This window comes from Parus major, chromosome 10 (assembly GCF_001522545.3).
Source record: "Parus major isolate Abel chromosome 10, Parus_major1.1, whole genome shotgun sequence".
In the NCBI taxonomy this organism is placed as follows: Eukaryota; Metazoa; Chordata; class Aves; order Passeriformes; family Paridae; genus Parus; species Parus major.
In genome coordinates, this window is record NC_031779.1 from 17409238 (window position 1) to 17429477 (window position 20240).

The 20240-nt window shown below is 46.9% G+C and overlaps 3 protein-coding genes across 4 annotated transcripts in view; all 3 read right to left on the bottom strand.

Moving 5' to 3' along the window:
• Window positions 1-1394: 1394 nt before the first annotated feature.
• Window positions 1395-7192, bottom strand: SELENOS (selenoprotein S). The gene is made up of 6 exons (XM_015639167.3): window positions 7067-7192; window positions 6801-6935; window positions 5221-5327; window positions 4317-4406; window positions 4150-4225; window positions 1395-2210 (listed from the first exon to the last, which is right to left on the bottom strand). The coding sequence occupies exons 1-6, from the start codon at window positions 7140-7142 to the stop codon at window positions 2131-2133; spliced, it is 564 nt and encodes a 187-aa protein (XP_015494653.1). The 5' UTR covers window positions 7143-7192; the 3' UTR covers window positions 1395-2130.
• Window positions 7193-7417: 225 nt separating this feature from the next.
• SNRPA1 (small nuclear ribonucleoprotein polypeptide A') lies at window positions 7418-13190 on the bottom strand. Its single transcript, XM_015639168.3, has 9 exons — window positions 13012-13190; window positions 12214-12361; window positions 11632-11710; window positions 11232-11278; window positions 10390-10492; window positions 9756-9835; window positions 8585-8660; window positions 8131-8224; window positions 7418-7603 (listed from the first exon to the last, which is right to left on the bottom strand). Exons 1-9 carry the CDS (start codon window positions 13091-13093, stop codon window positions 7545-7547), a joined length of 768 nt encoding a protein of 255 aa, XP_015494654.1. The 5' UTR covers window positions 13094-13190; the 3' UTR covers window positions 7418-7544.
• A 3096-nt stretch (window positions 13191-16286) lies between these two features.
• PCSK6 (proprotein convertase subtilisin/kexin type 6) overlaps window positions 16287-20240 on the bottom strand; it is a 34198-nt gene continuing 30244 nt past the window's right edge. For both annotated transcript variants that reach the window (XM_033517008.1, XM_015638833.1), the window contains 3 exons: window positions 19526-19655; window positions 18404-18516; window positions 16287-17964 (listed from right to left, as the gene is read on the bottom strand). In XM_033517008.1, coding sequence (XP_033372899.1) covers window positions 17867-17964; window positions 18404-18516; window positions 19526-19655 — 341 coding nt within the window. In that variant the 3' untranslated portion in view covers window positions 16287-17866. The remainder of the gene's footprint in view (window positions 17965-18403; window positions 18517-19525; window positions 19656-20240) is intronic.

Genomic DNA, 20240 nt, shown 5'->3' on the forward strand with positions numbered 1-20240 from the left:
CACTCCTGAGTTATAAAGCAGCAAGAAACCACCTTTCCATAATGGTTGTGGTCAGGGGAGAGCTTTCCATTTGAAGTCAGAGGAAAAACTCTTCCCTCTTGTGCACATTGTGAGCCAAAAGAAAACTTTTATGAGCTGAGGTTCGTCCTCCCATCCTGTTCAATAGCTTAGAAGTATCTGACTAAGAAAATTCAGGAACTTGAGGATTAAAAAAAAATTAAAAATGAAAAATCAGGTTGAAACTTCCAGAAATATGTACATCATTTCACTTTCACTTGACATGTCTTTTTAAACCTTAGAATTGGGCAAAAAGCCATATCCTTAGTCCTAGCCAGAAGCAAGTCTTGAGACACTGAGAAAGATTAGCATATGCTCAGTTAAGACCTGCTTATTTATTTTGCAAATGTTTTCACTGAATTAAATAAACCCATCCCTGACCATCTTATCAGCACAAGGATTTCTGCTTCTTTAAGACAACAACCTCCCCCAGTTGTTTTTCTGAAGACATCTCAGTCTGTTGCCTGCTTTCCTAACACAAGGGAGATGTTCCCTACGGCGTTACAACTTAGTCCTGCTTCCTGAGGAACACTCTTCAGATGTTGAAAATATCTTCCCCACCTCTATTTCTTTTTGTCTTATTCAGGATTAAAACCTGAAGTTGCATACACTGACCTCTGAATGAATTTCCATAGGAACATCAACAGCCTCACTTCACCTTCCACACACACTTGGCCAAACACTTTGCTGTGTCTAAAACAAAAGCTCCTTGGCCTTTCAATTTCATTACCAACTTTTAAACTCTCTAATAACACACTCCTGTTGTGTTTCTAGTCAAGAGAAATATCAACAAGCATATGAACATGTATTCAAAATTGACACTTGTAGCTATTGATAAGCACAAGTATTCCAAGAGTAAATATTCAGAAACAAGTGCTCTGGCAGCCCTAAGCTCTAAGGAGCCACTGCTCCCTCCCCAGTGCCCACAGACCAGCTCAGGAACAGCAACTGGACACAGGGACACTTGTCCTATGCCAACAGGAATTATTTCACTCCTTTCCAAAAACAACCTGGATTTTATTTGTCTGTTGCATTTTAGAGAGAAAATCAAGGGGATGGGATGCTTGGAAAGTTTGGTTATGACGACCAGTAGTTTTTTGTCCTTGGTGCTGACATACACCAGCAGGATGAACACCACACACTCCTTGCACCCCTCACTTGCCAGTGTGGCACTTTCACTGGCCAGAGCCCTCCTCAGCACACACCACCCTCAGCTTTGGTGCTGCCCAAGCTGCAGCAGTTCCTTCATCTCCCACCTTGCTTTATACACATTTATTGCACTAGAACAAATGCTTTCTATAAAAAAAAGATGCTGTAGAAAACCACAAGATTGTAAATACCAAATTTACGATGTCTGCAATTATATTTAATATTAATAGTGTCTTGTTTTTACAAAGCAGTTGCAATAAAAAAAAAGAAAAAAAAAAGGAATAGCAAGAATCCCCCTGTCTGCTGTCTATCATCAGTAATCCTCACTGGTTTGTTTACCATTTATAAGGAAAACATCATTCAAGCTGGCTTGTCACAGAGAATCTTCTGCCATAACTGGCCTTTGGTGCAAATCCGTGGCATTTGTCAGATCACCTGTGCTTCTTCTGAAAGTCCCCCTCCCTAAATTCAAGGTGTCTGCCAATGATAATATCCTTCCTCTCTAAAAGACTGTGTTTAGTTGGAAGGTAAATCTGGTAACATATCTGAGGATGGTAAATATCCTCATCTCACAGAGGTAAAGTGAGCATAGATAACTAAATTTGTCAGAGAGCCCAGATCTCACAATCACAGGTGATTCACCCTGGCTGGAGACTACACTCCCTCTCTACAGAAGAGTGAAAACTGATTATACTGAAATTGCTTCTCTCTTTGCCCTCTCTAAGAGGATCAGGTATTTTTCTGGTGTAACATCAGCCAATGCGTTACAATTTGGAAAGGGTGTAAATGAAACAAAATCTGTTTCAAGTTAACAAGTGCACTAAACCAGTCCCAAAGGAGTCCTTGTGACAGGCCAGCTGCAGGCAGCTAGACAGGGGGTAAGATCAAGCCTGATAGTGCCAGAGGACACTAGGGATGTTAGCCTCATCCACCTGCTGACGGGCCCCGCCGGCCGGGTCTCCAGGAGCACGTCCCTCCTCCTTCTCCAGACAGTGGGTTATAGCCTGGAACACAGAGGAGAAACCCACTCTGTTAATATTCATCCTCCACAGCTCTTCACCAAGGCACAAGGAACACCAAAAATAGATCTCATAATATTTACACCTTGCTCATCCTTTATGCACACAGCATTTTAGGGAGAATGAAAGCACAGAAAATATCCAGACTTGAGACGGTTTCTCTCTTTTAAAAACCATTGCAAAACATTTGTGTTTTAATTTGATCAGTTTGGATTAAATGAAATTGAAATGAATCACCATTTAATTTTTCTAAGTCTGCTCTAAAGCTGCAGGATAAATAGAGCAGCAACAGCAGCTCTTACAGTAAACTCTGTAGAGTGTATCTGTTCTCCAAGAGCCCCAACAGCCAGGGACTTAAAATAATCCCTTATTCCAGTCCTGCAAGGAGTAGTCTGAAGGTGAAAATGTAAATCCACTCATTAATACTGCAAAGTATTTTTTTAGAGCATTTGAAAAGGCAAGCATAGGTAGAAAAGGCAAATGCACTTTCGTTGAACATCCTAATGCTGTAACCATGGGAAACTTCATGTCAGAAGAACCCACTCAGAACTTGGCAAACATCTTCAATTTGTTCTGCACAAACCTAAGAACCCAAATCCTAGTAACCAGGGGGGTTTACAAAGCAACCTGTTCTACTGAAACTCCCAGCATCACCTTAATCTTTGAAATTTGTTTCTCTCATACCAGCCAAGTTTTGCTTTCTAGCTCAACTGAGCAGCTGAGCAGCACAGATGGTTCTTTCACTTCACACTGATCCACCTCAGGGGAAGATCTGAGACCTCTAATTCTGTAATTTACTTAAGTAAGGACTTTGCTGTGGATTAAAATAGGACAGGTAGCAGCTGGAAGGGTGCCCAAACCCAGCTGCCCTGATCCTGGTTCTCAGCACAACTGACCCCTGCATTTCTCATCCCCAGGGAGGTAAATATCTTATGACAGAGCTATCAAAGATACCTGACAGCATCAGACATCACACCCTCATTTAACAATCTAAGATGAATCATTGGCTTGATTCCTTCAAATGTCAGGAGAAATACTCAAAGCAGAAATCCCAGCACTGCATTGTTATTGAGGTTTAGGATGTTTAATCAAGAATCCACAGGTTTCATACACTTAATCAGGTCACTCACTCAGCATTGCACCCTAAGTGGGCCTCTTTTTCAGCCTGATTGAGGCTGTCTGGATGATCCACTCCACTGTGGAAAACTGTCTTTAAAATACACCCAAATTAGCACCTGCAGGTATGGGCAAGGGCTGCTGGGCTGAGAGGAGAGGAAGCAGACTGCCTGCATGGCCAGTGAGCCTGACATGGGCAATGTGAGGCCATAGAAAGCACTTCATCCATCAAGACGATTCCAGCAGGTGACTGAGTTTAACAGTGAGATGCACTTTGAGAGTTGGTAAGAGTTTATACAGCTACAGGATTTATACATTCAATAGGTCAGCACTGTGGTATTTGAAAAGTAAGGTCACATTTTGCATAATAATTTCCTTTCATCTTCTGACTATCCCGAATACAAAGTAAAATACCCTCTTCCTGCATTTACTCAGTACCTCAGGTGCTTGAAAGACAGACCAGATACTAAATTATTGACCTTATACAATAATGGGGGAGGGATCCCAGAAATACTGTAAGAATCTGTAATTCTGAGAGGCAAAAATCTCAGTAAATTATGCCAATGCATATTTAGAAAAAACAAAAACCTGATACATTCTTTTCCCAGGGAAAAGCACTCCCAAAACTCCCTGCCAGCTTTCTGCACAAAGGACAGAGCAGACCAGCTGATCAGAGATAAAGAGCTCATTTGTAAGGAACATTTTGTTTCTTCCTTTAAAAAGACAAAAAGTATGTACAGAGTCCATAGATACAGCTGGATAAATGACCTGTTCCATGCTCAGAGTGTCTGAAGGATTCCATACTCACCACCTCCTCTCAAAGGCTTTTTGTTTGGTTTAGATTTTGGGACTGCTGAGGCAGAGGCACCAGATTCTACTTCTTGCTGTTCAGAAAAGCAAAAAAGTTACTCAGCACAAATTTCAGCTCCCTCAATCACACAAACACAACTGTGACATGATTAATATGGCTGTTACCTGATTCAGTTTCAGGTTTCCTTTGTAGCTTTTTCCTTCTTGCATACTCTCCCACATTGCGATCTTCTGCCTTCGCCTCTCCTCCTCCAGCTACAGAACAAAGCCAGGATAAAGCTTTAATCTTAGAACTAAGATTTCAGAGCTAACAGAATCCCCAGAAACAAAAGACTCAACAAAATGTATCTATCTGATGCAGTATCCCTGAGATTATGGAAGAATTTACTCTTTTTATACACCCACATCTCTGCCCCTCCTCAGGATGTCCTGACTGAGTCTGCGCCTTCTTTTGGCCACTTGATGATTTAAAACATTTTGAAAGCAAAACAGAACCAGTGACAAGTTTAAACCCTGAATCCATAAAAAGTACTAAGTAAAGAATATTGCATGTGACAGTAATTCAATGCACAATGTGGGGTTCTACAGAGGAAAGAAAGGACTTTTCCTTTGTTTTTAACTGCCAATATTACTTGAAGCATGAGCTATAAACTGAGGTCTGAGTGTCTGACTGCAAAAGCAAAACCAGAAGAGGTGGGATGATGACCAGTGTTATTGCTATGCTGATCACACCTATTTTCTGCACTGCCCCACTCAGCAGTTCACTATTCCTCATGATCTCAAGCTATAATTCAGATCCTTCAATTGCAGCAATGCTAAGCAACATTGCTAACACTTATATTTGCCTTTAAGAGCAGAAAACACACATATGCAGTGGTACAGTTAATTTAAATGCCAGCAAAACCCCTCCAGCTGTTCACTGCACACACAACTAAGTTCCTGCAGGTACAGATTTACCTGGGAACAAATGAACACCAGACCCACAATTACAATTTGCTGCTTTCTTTTACAGCAGCAAAGTTCATGATGAGAAATTTATGAGTTAAAGGAAGAAATGCTCTCTGGTTACCTGTCTTTGCTTTTCCTTGTATCTTTCTGCTTGTGCATTCAATTCCTCTTGCATCCTGAGGCGAGCTGCTGCCAAAGCTTCCTGCCTTCTCACCACTGCATCAGGTTCTAGGAAATCAGGAAAGAGTTTGCAAAGCTACTCAAAGTAAATTCTAGATGGTCTCCTCAAATAATTGTAATAAGGAAAGCTTCATATCTCTCCCTGCAGCTGTTTTTCTAAAAATCACAGCTCAAGTTCAGTTTCCAGCTAATTTTTTATAGTAATTTATATGCTGAATTAAACTTCATCATGTTTTACTGTTTTAAAGCAATTGCTTTAACAGGATTTTAGTAAGGACACAAGTGTAACTAACCATAAAGTTTAAACTTCACACTTCAAGGACACTTCCTTCTATATCTGAAGGATTTTGTTAGATACAAATTAATTCAGAAACATCACCCAGGCTTCACAGGGACCATTTTTACCCAGAGAACTTATTTTACGCAGAAGGATGAGGCAACCAGCCCACATTCACTCCTACTCCTTCTGGCAATGGGTCCTGCTGGTGTCAGTGCAGCAGTGGATTTAACACCCTCCATCAGCAGACAAATCACTTACAAACATGACACAGATCTCAAGAGACACCTGGAGGTCTCAGAAAAACCACACTGAGGCACCACTGCTCTTCATGAGTGGCCTTTGAAGGTCAATAGGAAAATTAAATTATACCCCCCAAAAAGGCAAATGTTGCTCTGTTTTCTTCCACCTCATTTGTTTGCTTCATTTTTTGCTATGATCCAGTGATGAATATGAAAAAGAAATGTCAGTACTTTCAGTAATTTCATTTTTACAGGCAATTTGGGCAATTAAATCATCATTTAATTATCATCACAAAAGAACAGCAGAAAGATAAGGGCATGCAAGTAAGATTTTACTGGGGCCCCATGTCCTGTCGTGCCAATGTGCCCAAGGGATCAGTGCCAAGCACTGATGGATTTGGCAGAGCCACGAGCACAGCCTGTGCTTCTCAGCAGGATCCTGACTGTGAGATTTACAACCTGTGCCACACTCCCAAAGATAACAGCGTCACACCCCAACTGCACACAGTCCTGCCACAGCAGGAACTGGGAAAGAATAACTGGAAGGGGATGATGAATATTAATAAAAAGTGAGTATTTATAGAAGTATCTTCCCAAAGATTTAGATTTGGGAGTTTTGGTTTTGCTTGGTAAGTCTAGAAGTTATTTGGTAACTGACCACGGGTGCTTTTAGCCTCCATCCCCTCAGCTCCTGCACCACCAAAGAGCAGATATCCCCTGTGCTGTGATGTCCCGCTCCTTCATTCCCAAACACCTTACTTTGGGACACGGCTTTTCCTTTTTCTTTTAAAAACACTTCCCTTGGCCCAACTTTTCCCGGTGATCCCCTCAGGCTCAGGGGGCTGAGCCGTTACCCCGAGCATCACTCTCCTCACAACCGGATCTCCTTCAGGCTGTTACCAGCTCCAGAGCCCCGTGCGGATCCGAGCGGCTCCCAGGCACCCGGCCAGGCCGCGGAGGGCCAGCAGGAGCCCGGCGGCCACAAGCGCGTTCCGTACTCACCCTCGGCCGCCTCAGCTGCTCCGTGCCGGCCGCTCGACCGCGCCGCCAGGCTGCGGGACACCTTCTGCACGAGGAGATACACGGCGACGACGGCCAGGAGCATGTACCAGCCATAGCTCGACAGCACCGAGCCCGCTGCGATGGGGACAGGCCGGAGGTGAGCGCGGGCCTCGCGGCAAGGGGCCCACCCGGGCGGGAGAGCGGTCCCGGCTCCGCGGCTCGGCCCCGCCGCCCCCCGCCCTCACTCCCGGCCCCCGGTCCCTCACCCGTGTGCTGCAGGGCCTCCAGGCCGCCCCGGCCCAGCGCCGGCCCCGGCGCGGGACCGTCACCCCCGGGCTCCATCACCCGCCGCCGCCTCACGTCCGGGCCCGCCCCGCTCCTCCAATCACCGCCCCGTCCGCCGCCACCTCACATCCGGGCCCGCCCCGCTCCGCCAATCACCGCCCCGTCCGCCGCCGCCAGGAAGCGCCGCGCCGCCGCTGGCCGAGCGCCCGGGGTGACGCGCGGCCGCGCCGGCCAATGAGAGAAGGGAGGCAGGCGCAAGGCGGCCAATCAGGGTGCGCACGAGCCCGCCCCCGGGCCGCCCCCGGGCGGGAAGCGGATGCGGCACCACCGGGAGAAAAAGGGACCGTTCGTTTATTGAACAGCGAAATGCGCGAGGACGGGAGCGATGGGGCCCTGCCGGGGACAGGAATGGGACAGGAATGGGCTCCTGGGGAGGGCCGGAGCGCGGCACGGCCCGGGCTACGATCCGTTTGGCACTGTGTCCTCTTCCATTTCTTCTTCGCCGTCCTCCGATGGGCCTGAAAGGACACGTCAGAGTTTTAGGGCAGCTGCTGCAGTCGTTGCTGTTCTTTTCCCACCCCTCTGCAGAAGAGTTATAAAGGGAACGTTTAAGAACTCTACAGAACGGGAAATCCAGGTAGCCCCGATGTACAGAAAACTGGTGCTATGGCCAGCCTGCAGCTGAGACCCATCTCTGCAGGGCTCCCAGACTCACTGCTGTACCCACACCCGAGGCACTGATGCTCAGCACAAATCCAGAGAGACTCTGTAATTCATCTCATGTTGTTAAATAACTGGGATGAACTTTGGAGTCATCCAATGCAGCAAAGCACCTTGTTTGGCACCTTGCTCTGGAGGGAGTGCAGGTGACAGCCCTGAGCTGCACTCAAGGCCAGGCAGATCACACAGAGCCAGGGATGTGCTCCACACATTACAAACTCCCACTTCTTCTACCCAACTCCCTCCAGAGATCACATAAAGCATCAGGAATCAAGGAAGAGAGGTGGATTCTGTTTAAAGAAGAGTAGCAGAAATAGAGAGTGACCTGATTTCCGCTCCCTGCCGGGGATCTGTCCTGCCTGCAGCAATCCCTTCAGCCGCTCCACCTCCGCCAAGGTCGAGGCATTTGCTATGGCAGTCTGAGAAACAGAGAACTCAGTGAAACCTCACACACCCTGTGTCAGACTGCTCAGAATAAACACAAAACCCAGATTTCTACCAGTTAAGTGATGCTGAACACCTATGGAAGTTCTACTAAGTTCTAGTTCTAGAAAATTCTACAAATTACAAATCATTACCTCCCCCTCCCTTAGAAGAACTCAGGTTAACATTTCACTTAAGTTTTCAAAATACGGGTAGGTCAGAAGAAAAGTTACAGAAAAAGAACCTAAACCAGAGACAGGACATGCTGATCTATGTCTGAACAGCACAAAGGAAATGTTTGTTCAATTTGGATCCATGGCAGCTCTTCTCCTCCACTTTTCTCCTGCCATGTTTACCTTAATTGCCTCCACATCCCCTGGGGAGGGCCCAGTTTTCTTTTTGTCTGTTGGCAGACCAGCTCCTGGATTGAAGCTTCAAAAGGAATAAAAAAAGACCTGTTAACACTCTTTGAAGAGTAGCTGCTTCTCTTAACTTGAAATGCTTCCAAACTAGGTTTGAAAGCATTTCATTCCATCAAGTGTAGTATCTTATCTCTGTTAACAAACTGATACAGTGAAGAATTGCCTCCTTCAGAAACACCAGCAACTTGTCCTCACTGTTCCATTACTCCCCCCCACCTTTTCATCTGCTCAGAGGCAGAACTTTATTAATCAGGCAGCTGACAAAAGCTCTTTGGTTTGGATGTTGTTGAACACTCAGCTGGTCTGTTGCCATTACAAAAGCAGGGTGGATAAATAAAGACTAACTGAAAGTGGGTTTTCTGTTCCCATGTGTTGAATATGATATTACAACAGCCTAAAGTAAAGCCTGCACTAAAATGGTCAAAAGAAAAAGGTTATCTGCTGCTGCTGCTTTAAGGAAAATCACCTGCTTACTCTAGAACTGTCACAGACCTGAATCCCTTTCCACTCACAAACTCGAGCTCAAATCCATCTATTATAGCTTTAAATGCTAAATAAGTTCAAGACATTTTTCTATTTAACCATGAATTTGGAAATGCTGTTGCCACACATGATCTGAATTCTTATTACCAAATAGGTTAATCAAAACATAAGATGTACCACTTAACAATTAAACTAATTAAACATACACTCTAATAGCTTAATTAAAGATTTTAATTTGTATTTCATCTCCTAACTACAGCAGATTTTGCAGTTTATTCCCTGGCAAAACAATTAAGTTACCAATCATCTAGGAGAAAAACCCCACCAAACACAAATTAAATAATGGCCACCTCTCTGCAGCTAAATAACAAAAATAAAATTAAGGTTTCCTGCTTGTTGACTTCAGTGAATCCACCTTGAACAAGTTCTCTCTTTCAGAAATATTTCTGAGATGTATTCACCACCATCCAAAACTCGGGGTGCTTGGACAAGGCACTTCTGGATCCCAAAGCTTTTGAGGCATCCTGCCAGCAGCTGATATTTCAGTTTTCTGCCTGATACTGCACACAAAGAAAGTGGTGTTTCTGAAGGAGGATGCCAGTGTAAATTTGTTTTATCTTACGTTTTTGCTCTCCTGGCAATATCCTTTGCAAGCTGTGCACCCCGTTTGCCCTTGAACATTTTCTCTGCCTCCTGTCGCTCCTACAGCGATACCACACACACACACAAAGTTAATTTGAGAACATCACAGTTTGCAAAGCTTCTGTCTTGGCCAAGAAAGACACTTTGGCTCATCTTCATCAGTGAAATTGGTACATGGAGACCAGATGCAAGAACAAGCAGATAAACATTGCCCAAACACTCAAAGATGTATCAACCTCGTGCTCTTAGAATTAAGAGCTCTTTCCCACACTCACCCCCCACCCAGAGCTGAGGGTTGTGGTGGTTTTGCTCATTTCTTTCTCTAAAGGTGTCTCCTACCAACACCAGAGACACAGAAAAGAGTAACACTAAACAAAGGCACTAAAACTTAATTAAACGTAATTAAACAGATTCTATCCTTAACAGAATGAAACCATGAAAGAAAACAATGAGAGTGTTGTAGACCCACTTACAGAGTTTCAATAAAATTTACAACTGTGGCAACAAAACCACTGTTCATGGTGAATTTTCAAGAATGAAACAAACAAACAAAATAAAAACAAAAACCCAAACAAACAAACAAAAACCCCTAAATCAAAAGCAAGCAGACTTACTTTGAGCTTCACTTTTTGAAAATCCAGCACTCTGACCTGGGGAACTTTATGAATTAGATATAATCTGTAATGTTTCTTATTTGTTACAGGATTCCTTAGAACGCTGTGAAATAAATAAAGGTTATAAAGAGGCTCTCAATACAAAATATTTTAAAATACACTTGTATTGAAATATGTTAATATACTTAAATGAATTCATGTACTTCCTGCTGCAACAGATAACAAATAACATCATGAAATAAGCCTACTGACAGTTTTTTGATACTATGGAAACTGTAGTAAAAACTTGCACTTTAGCAATTCAGTAGATTTAACTGAAGGACAACATAAAGAACAACCTCAAAATAATCATAATACTTCCCCCAAAAATAATTGAAACATCACTTTTCCTATCTGGACACTGAACAACTGAAAAATCACAGGGCAAGCTGTGTTCCTCTCTGTCCCTCACACCAAATGTGATACTATTGAAAAGTCCTTGTTTGCATGTATTTTAAACTATTTTTTTAATCAACCAATTAAACCTTTCGGTTTTAGGTTTATAAAGGTTAAGTTCACTTCAGCACTTGTGTACTGGTTTATAAAGATGTTAATCTCATTATCCCAACAGTCTATAAAACCAGTATTATATATATATAAAACAGTATGTAAAACCTCAGACAATAATTACCAGATGTTTATGAAGAGTAGAGGAAACACTGTTTATCAATTTAATTTTCAGACTTAAAGGATCTGTCACAGCTCATAAAAAGCAGTGCACTCCAGACCAAAGCAAAGGGCCAGGCCAGCAGCAGAGCTCAGACACCAGAGAAAGAACAGCTTTTCTTTCTGGGGTTACATACCTCAGGTAAGTCAATGATTTAATAGTTGCCAATGGATCCAGTTCACCCTGGGTAAAGGGAAGACAAGAAGAAATTTTAAGCCCTTTTAGCAAAAAAATCAAATAATTGAAAACGAAGTTGCTGAACTTGTATCTCTTTTAGAGATTAATTAAATTACTGTAATTATTTTAATAGGAAAACCACTAAGCTTTGTGACTGCTGTTCCACTGCATGAAGCAAATCACGTTCATTAAATCATGTACACCATTAACTACTGCCAAAACTACAGGATATTGCTCTACAGAGCAAGAACCAACTATTACCAAAAGCACATGGCACTACTCTCAGGCAAATGGTTAATTAGGGAGATGAAAACCACAAATTTTAAGCTTGTTTAGCTTTATCCTGCATCACAGCTTACCAGTTCAGCAATGTTGTTGTTGGTAAGAATGAGCTCTGTGAGGCTGGGCAGAGCCTGTTCCAGGTTCTCACCAATCCGACTGAAGAACAACAAAAACCAAAGGTTTCATTTAGGGCAGGAATTAGCAATGGTGAAAATACACAGAGAAACACAATAACACAGAGGATCTCTCTGTGAAAAACCTACTGTGACACGAGCAGAAGTTTGGCTGAGCATCCAAAACACTTTTCTAACAAAGCTAGCAATATGTCACTGCAAAAACATTAGATGCAATATGAGATTTAAATACATTCCCTTGCAGGTATCCCTTCTTTTGTGTCTTTATAGAGCTGATTATTGAAGTCCAAAGATCTGGCCAAATCCCAAACTGCATCTCCTTGTGCTGGCTGAGAAACAAACACCGACTTTTGCACTGTATGAGGAAAGAAACTGAAAGAGGGCCCACACAGTGTTCCACGCTGTTTTTATTGCCTGAAACAAACACTCCTGCACCTACCCAACACTGACAGAGACACACACCTCTCTCCCAAAAGCATTTTCCTCTGCCCCAGGGTCCCATCAGGCTAAAACACAGCCCCTTACCAAATCCTGTTGTTATTCATGAGGAGAGTTTTCAGCCTCCGCAGCAAAGGGAATCCGTCCAGTTTGCGGATCTCATTGTCAGAGAAATCAATGGCATCAAACTGGTCTAGAGTGGCACCCAAGTTCTCAATAACAGGGATTTTATAGCCTGGAGGGAGAGTGCAAGGCAGGGATCAGATGGTGCCCACAGCAGAGCAGACCAAAGCAAAGCAGAGTGTGTGGGGGCAAATCTGGATAGACTGAGGATGACGATAAGCCTCAGACAAAACACCTCGGGATCGACTCTCCCCTTCAAACCAAACAGTGATCATGGCTTTTTCAATCCTTCTTCCTCCCTCTCAGCAAAACCACCTTTCTGGGACATCCCTCGTGCTGGGAGCACATCCCACCCCCACCACAGCACATGCCTCCTACATCTCCCCGTCTTAGTGGTTGGGAAGAGATGATCTTTAGGTTCTCTTCCAACCAAAACCATTCTACCCCTCTGTAATTCGCTCCCTCACATCCCCCGCAGGTTCCGGAGCCACTGGAGCCTCTTTAACCACCCCCGGCCACTGCAGCCCCTCCAGCATCCTCCCCGCGGCTTCCCCGTCCTGCTTCGGCACCTCCGGCCACGGAAGGCGCCAGGCCTCATTTCAAGATCCATCAGGGACCCTCCAAACCCCAGCACAGCCACTCCTCCGGGATTCAACACAGTCCTCCCTCAGACTCCACCACACACACAGCCGGGCCTCAGCCCTCCGCCCTCGCCCGCCGCCTTCCCAGCACAGCCCCTCTCGCCCCGCGGGGGGCGCGCACCGCGCAGGTCGAGCTCCCGGTCGCGGACGGCGTTGGTGTACTGTGCCGCCTGCTCGATCAGCTCCGCCGTGAGCTTCACCATCGCCACAAACCGCGACACACCGCGACAAGCAGCGACACCGCCACACCACAGCGCGCCAGGCCGCCGCAGGACACCGCGCCGAGCGCCGAGCACGCGCAGCCGCGCAGCCGAGCGCCGAGACAGCGAACGGCAGGGACCGCCCCATCCCCGCATTCCCCGCCTCAGGGGCCGGTACAGCTCCGAACATCCATCCCTTCATTCCCCGCCTCCCGGGCCGGTACAGCCCCCAACACCCATCCCTTCATCCCGCTCCTCCCCGGGCCAGCTCCCAGCCCCACGCCTCAGCCCCTACAAGCTCAGAAGGGACTTGGCTTTGCCGTCAGCAGTGCCCTAGAGAAGCACAGGTGCCACCAGAGGTTCCCTCCCACCTTCTGGTGTTTCCAGGCACAGATTTATCTGCAGAAATGCGGGCAGAGCGGGAACACACGTCCTGCCATGGCTGGTGCTTCCCTTCGGACAGAACCGTGTTCAAGCACTTGCTGCTTCCCTCCTGCTGCAGATCCAGGGCACCTTCTACAACCACAGCTCTCAGTGCTTTCCGTCCATCCCAGCAGCAGCTCAGCCTTTGCTCCCGGACATTGTGCTGCCCATAAGTGCTTTCCCCCTGCAGCATTTGGGACAGTTTCTCCGTCCCTGCCGTGTGCATTCCTGGTCTCAGAGTTGCTATGATGGGCTGAGAACACCCCACAGGCTGCAGCACGACACACACTCTTTATCTGTGAGATAAAACCTGCCTGCAAATGTCACTACATCCCCCTAACTGGCTTTAGGGATTTGGGGAACAGCAAGGAAGAGCTAGGAGTTGTGCTGGGGGAGCTGGGGTGGCTCTGGCTGCTGTGCTTGGCTAGGAGCTCCCACCCAGGCCCCTGGGTCTGAGGCTGGGGCACTGCCTGGCACTGCTGGGAAGGGCTCAGCTGATGGCTGAACAACAGTGCAGGGGACTGGACTGAAAGTGACACCCCCAGACCCCCAAAACCTGCTGAATGTCACCAAGCCACTACTTCTGGGGAAGTCCTTCCCCAGCCTTGAAGGCCTGCGGAGCACGATGAGGAAGGATTTCTGTCTCCACTGCCATCGAGGGAAGGCTATTTTTTGTGAGACATGACATTTCTGTGAACCCAGAGCATGTTATAGCAGGCCAAACGCTGCAGCCACACTTGGCACTTCACAGGGATGGCTCATGCTTTTCTTTTGGGAGCTTCTCAGGGCATCACTGTGGGCAGGACGCCTGGCCCAGTCCCCAGGACTGCAGCGTCTAGAGCTGGCCCTGCCAGGGTTCAGCTGGGCTCAGGCAGCTCCTGTGCTCCCTGCTGTGAAAACTCCTTCACCAGAACTGTATGGGAAAGCACAGAGTCAGGTTTTTATAACAGCTGCATTTGTTTTATAACACAGGAGGCAGCAAGAACAAGAGGGAGCTGTCACAAGGAAAAACCCAAGAATTAGCAGCACTGTTGTACATGACTCAGGCATCATGCAGCGTTAAAGACAACAGAGACTTTAGTCATTTCAGGCAGTTCTTATAAGGAGACTCTTTCCAGCCTCCTGGAAAGCAGGTCCTGCCTCTGAGAAGGCCAAATAAAACATGGACCTGTCTCCCTTAGCACAATACATCTGTTTGCCTCAGCTCTACAGCCACAATAGAATAGTAATTGCGAGCAGATGGATTCTGGGTTTCAGACGCTGCACACAAGCTCTCGACAATCCTTTCTTTGCAATGGAAACTCAAAGCAATGATTTTTTAAGATCTGTGTTCCCCACCTGCCAACTGCACAATGGCAGATGGCCGTGGCTGCAACCCCACGGCCAAGCTGCAAACGAGGAGTCAGGCTGCGCTAAGATTTTCCAGAAAACAGCTATTATAGATTTGGCTTTGGTGCCAAGAGACAACAGAGAAATGAGCTTTAATAAATTGCCTAAATATGCATTTATCTTGAAGACACAGCCACTTTGATCCTCTGAGCATACCAGTCAGACTTTAATAGCTCCAAGCAAGTATTGCAACAGCTTGGAGAAATAATCTGAATTTTATTACTTTACAAGAATGATTTCTGAGGGAAATGCTGGAAGCTGATGTTGTTGCATGAATTCAATGTGCAGAATTTGTTTTTCTTTCCCTAGCAGGCTGGAAGGCAGCAGAAAGCAAGATAGAGCTGGGACTGCTAGGGACTGGTCATCTTAAATTGCATTGCCTTCCCCAGTGTGTATTTTAAGTTATTTCAAGATGTAAGAGTAAGCATTTTCCTTTCTTTGTAGCATTTCAGTACATCTAAATATACCAGGGAGCAGTATTTAGAGGCAGGCTGCTGTGAGCCAGAGAACTGAAAGGCTGGCACAGTACTCCTGATCCACAGCTCCTGTTTTTTCACTAACACAGCAGGAGAAATGAAGTTTGGTATTTTCCAACCAAAGGGGCAGAAGCCAGGAGTGTGTTACCCCAGTTCTGACCTCTGTTTTGGCCTGAGACTGAAAGGGAAATCCTGCAGCAAGAGAAGGAATCATTGTATGTGATTAATTCATATTCATCATCTGATGATTGTGAAGACCAACAAAATGCAGGAATCCACAGCTGCACATCTCTGAGAAAGCATCTTCCCTTGTGGGAAGGCTCCATTCTTTTCTTTTTTTCCGCACTTAAAAAGCTCAGTTCCAGATATCCAGGCACTACCCTGGGCACTTGGCCCATGGTTGTTGCAAAACCAACATGACAAACAAAGGGTTCCACAGTTCCCTCCCTTCCCCAACCACACCAGAGGCTCCTCTCCTTCACAGACAGCCAACAAGGAACAGTGGCCCTGTGGTTCCCAGCTGCTGGGAACAGTCGGGAACTGGAGAGCTCAGGACACTCCTTGTGTGAGTGGGAAAGGGGAGCAAGCCCTTCTGCCAGCCAGGATCCCCCACACTGGAGAATACACCCACCCATGCCCCAGCACAGCCCCAAACCACAGTAAGATGGTCCTGGGTGCACCAGCCCAGCCTGGCACACGGCAAGTATTTAGAATCTGAGTTTTGTCTGGAGGTAAAAAGACCTTTACAACAACAATAGTGAGGTTTTTGCAGATGCAGCTCATCTGTTCCTGAGCATTTCTCCCACAAGTGCTCTGAGCTGAGCAGGAGGAGCTGCTTTGTCCAGCAAAATAAGGATGTGCAGTGTCTCCAGTCAGTGCTGCATGAATTTGGAAAAAGCACAGATCCATTTGTCAGGGGAGATCAATAGTTTATTAACTTAAAGATCAGTTCACCAAAGCTTCATCTTTCCTTGGATTTGGTCCAGGCAGGTTAGGGCTGGAGACAGTGTGGCTTTCACCTCCTCACCTGGCTGAGGTGAGCTCTTGTGGGCAAGCCCAGGCAGGGCAGGTGTCGTTGCAGCCGAAACCAAGCAGGGATTATCCCAGCTCCGTGTGGAGCTGGTGACAATTTGTACTGGGAATTTCAGTGGCAAAAGGTTTAACTCATTAAAACTATTAACAATGAAAATCAGAACATGCAGCGTAGGAAAGAGTGTTTACATACGTCTGGTGCAAAGAGTGGCTTTGCAGGGTCAGAGAGGAGAAAAGGAGAAGGAATAAAACACAAAAAGATAACCCACTCCCATATAAAAAATAGTCCACGGAGAAAAAACCCAAGGATTGTATAAGTTATTTTTTAAAAATCTGTAAAACAACATAGCCAAGGATATTTTAAACACAATTATATAAACACCACATGACTTACTATTAAGATAGAGCATGAAAAGGTTTGTTTGGGGAAGGGTTTTGTAGAATTATGTTTCCTGGCTGGATCCCTGGAATGTCTCATTTGGGAAATAGATGCCCAAGAAAAATCACTGCCATGAACAGGAGGATTTTGTGAGAGAGAGAGGGGTGTACCCAGCAAAACAGGGGGAGGATCGTAACGCAAAATGCCAAGAAAGATTAATTGGGACAACATCTCGTTTACAGGAAGAATTTAGCTTGTTCCAGAACTGACTTAATCAGCAATGTACAAGCAGTTCCAGGAGGGAAATACATTTCGTGGTAAGGCTGGTCTGTGTGGACAAACCCCCCCGCCCCCCCCAAACCCTACAACTCCTTGTAGGCACACGGGTTTTGCCTGGCTGCAGTTACCTGCAGGGCAAAGCCCTGCTGGGCTGACACACCTGCAGAGCCACGGGGGGCAGCTCTGGCTTTGGTCCTCAAACCTCCAGTTATTGCCACGGCCAGAGGGAAGCAGTGACCGAGCGAATCCGAACAGGAGTGCCGGAGTGGGCTGTGGGGCCCCGCTCCGGAGCCGCCTGGTTCATCGTTTGACCTATGTACAGAGCACGGCGCTGGCAATGCAGGTTTAGATCAGCTGGCACCTGGCACAAAAGGGTACCAAAAATGAGCCAGAATTGGCTCTTTCCTCGCAGGTGTGTGAAGTCCTGCATCCCTTGTGGTGAGGGCTCCCGCCGGCCGCTCGGAGCGGGCGGATCAGTAGGATTTCTGCGAAGAACCAAGCGTGTGTACATGGATCATGCATTGGTCCCTGCTCACCAGGAGTGTTTGAGAGTGTTAATATCACCACTTGTCTGCTGCTTCCAGGCCTTGATCACTCAGGGTACGCTCCAATCTCTGCTTAACATATTGCTATAGAAACGCGCCGACAGTGATATTAAAGCTATCAAACTTACGAGCAAATGCTTGACAGCACCATGTAAACTCTCCCAAAGCTGAAAAAATAAACTTTTGTCCTAAACATTTGGCAAAACTGGGCTGGCAGTCAGTGGAAGTCCTGGATGGATGCAGCCGCTGAACTTTACCCGGCCATAAGACACGTCTGACAGCAGAACTGCACAAACAGCTTCTTTTCACAGAGCTTGTTTGATTTCACCATCTCACAGAAAGTCTTGTCAGCTGGGAGGCCGGGGTGAGGAACAAGAGAAAATGAGAGCAGATTAACATTTTAAATAAACAAACATTGCATGTAACAGGCGCTGCAACTGTGCCAGTGTTGGGGGAGACAGAATTGAAAAGGAGTCACTTTTTAAGGGCATCTTTCACATGGTTTTAATGAAGGAATAAAAGAGCTTTGCAGTGAGTGGGAGAATTAGCCCCAAGACTAAACTATAACAAAATACAAATGCTTGGATGTGTTTGAGCAACAGGCAGATATCCAGAAGCAATGCCAGGTGAACCACCTGCCCCCCACAGCCCGAGCCCAGCCCACTGCAGCCATGCCCCAGCAAGCCCAGGAGCTCCAGCACTTTTAGCTTTAAATGGTTAAGGGAATCCCCCAAACCTCTCATTTTTGCTACCAGGAGAGCACTACTGTGCCAGCAGTTCTGCCACTTACCGTTGGTACAGGTTTCATTTGTCACACAGGAGCCACCGAGGAGGCTGTAGCCATCCTTACACCTGAGGCAGTTTCCACTGGAGCCCTCACAGGCTGAGCAGTGGTCATCACACCTGGGGACAGAGACCTTGCTGTGGCCTGAGCCAGCACCAACACCCTGGTCAGGCCACCCTCAGTGGGCCATCAGCCAAAAGACATCTGCTGGCACTGTGACAGCCAGACCAAACCAGAGGATGCTGAAAATGGCAAATTTGAAGCTGAAACATTATTGAAGCCCTGGGTTTGGTGAGGCCAACTCAATGGCCAATGACAGCTGGTGACGTCCCAAAAGGTCTTCCTTCTGGGAAGATTCAGTGGGACATGCATCTCACCTCCCAGCCATTCCAGCTAGAAAAAAGAGCTTCCCTTTGCAGCTAGAAAAAGAGCTGCAAAGGGAATCTGTGCTGGTCCCATCCATTTGCTCAGAGTACAGAGCCCAGCACTGTGCTTCCTGCCTGGGGACTGTGCCTGAAATCCCTGGGAAGGGATGCTGGTCCCTTGTTCCTCCCTGCCGAAGAAACAGTGCAGGTGAGTGAAACCCCAGCAGTCAGGGATGGCGTTGTGTGTTCCCAAATCAGCTTTAATCCTTGCCTTTCGTGTTTGCTTTCATGAGGCTGAATCCACTCCCACTCCCCACTTAAAGTGCAGAGCTCCGGAGAGAGTGGGAGCAAATCGTTGCCTCCCGGCATCTCCGTGTCTCCCACACCCAGCCCCTGCTGGGCTGAGGAGAGGGGAGCACTCCTCCAACATGGCCACGGGGCAAACAGAGCAGGTTTAATTGAAAGCTGGGCTATTTACCTAAACATTGCTGTTCCTCCCACACCTCCTCCTGAGAGCCTGGGGCTGAGGCTAAGCCCCTTCCACTGTAGCCCTAAGACACTTTGGCTGGCTCTGGTGGGGTTCCTGTGGCTTCACTGTTCTGAAATCCACAGGGTAGGGCCGTGTGGGGTCCAGCCCCACAGCTGCCCTGGCTCCCTCATCCCTATTTTCATTTTCATCAAGCTGTGAGCTGTTTCCAGCATTATCCTGTCATGGCTGGCAGTGCTCCCCACCAGCCCTGGCTTTGCTCTGGTGGTTCTGTACCTCTTGCAGACTTTGTTGGGCAGCCCATGGCTGTTGGCGGGGTAGAAACCCTCACGGCAGGCAGGGACACAGCGCCAGTGGGGTGCAGAGCCCTCGGGGGTGCAGGGGGTGCAGTCGTCCTCACCTGGCCCTGTGGGGACAGGGACAAGGGTAAAAATGGATGGTTCTGGAGTCAGTGCAAGCATGGCCACAGCCCTTCATGGGATGGGGACACCAGCTTGGCTTTGTCTTGCTCGTGAACAGGATGCTTGTTGTACCACAGGGTCCCGTGCATGTGCTTGGCTCCCACCCCAAAAACTCAGCTTCCATCCCAAAAACTTCAGCTGGGACCCAGTGTCTGTTCTTCTGCAGACCCAAAAGCTGGCTACCAGGGCTCAGTGAGGACCAGCACATTCCCCCTGGGCCATCAGCCACCACTCCAAAGCATGCACCGGGGTTTGGATTTCCCCAGGATGGAAAAGAAGGCGCTGAACTGGGCCAAGGAGGAACTGAAGGAGGAAAGTGCTCCAGAGAGGAGCTGGGAAAGCAGAGAGCCCCACTCAGATGTCTGTGTGTTGTGGCTGGACAGCAAAGCTCAGTGATGGAGGTGGTATCATTAAAGGGCTTCCACACACCAAGCCTGAGAAATGGTTATACAGGAAAAGGAGACGAGAAAAGGCTGGAAAAATAATTGTGGTGGAGTACGTTCACACTGACTGGAATAAGAATTAGAAGG

Coding starts and splice junctions, on each gene's coding strand:
- SELENOS (XM_015639167.3), bottom strand. CDS start 7,142: ATGGAGCCCGGGGGTGACGGTCCCGCGCCGGGGCCGGCGCTGGGCCGG. Junction 4,407..5,220: donor ACAAGGAAAAGCAAAGACAG/GTAACCAGAGAG, acceptor TTTGTTCTGTAG/CTGGAGGAGGAGAGGCGAAG. Junction 4,226..4,316: donor GAAACCTGAAACTGAATCAG/GTAACAGCCATA, acceptor TTTTCTGAACAG/CAAGAAGTAGAATCTGGTGC.
- SNRPA1 (XM_015639168.3), bottom strand. CDS start 13,093: ATGGTGAAGCTCACGGCGGAGCTGATCGAGCAGGCGGCACAGTACACC. Junction 10,493..11,231: donor AAATCATTGACTTACCTGAG/GTATGTAACCCC, acceptor TTTATTTCACAG/CGTTCTAAGGAATCCTGTAA. Junction 9,836..10,389: donor TTCAAAAAGTGAAGCTCAAA/GTAAGTCTGCTT, acceptor GTATCGCTGTAG/GAGCGACAGGAGGCAGAGAA.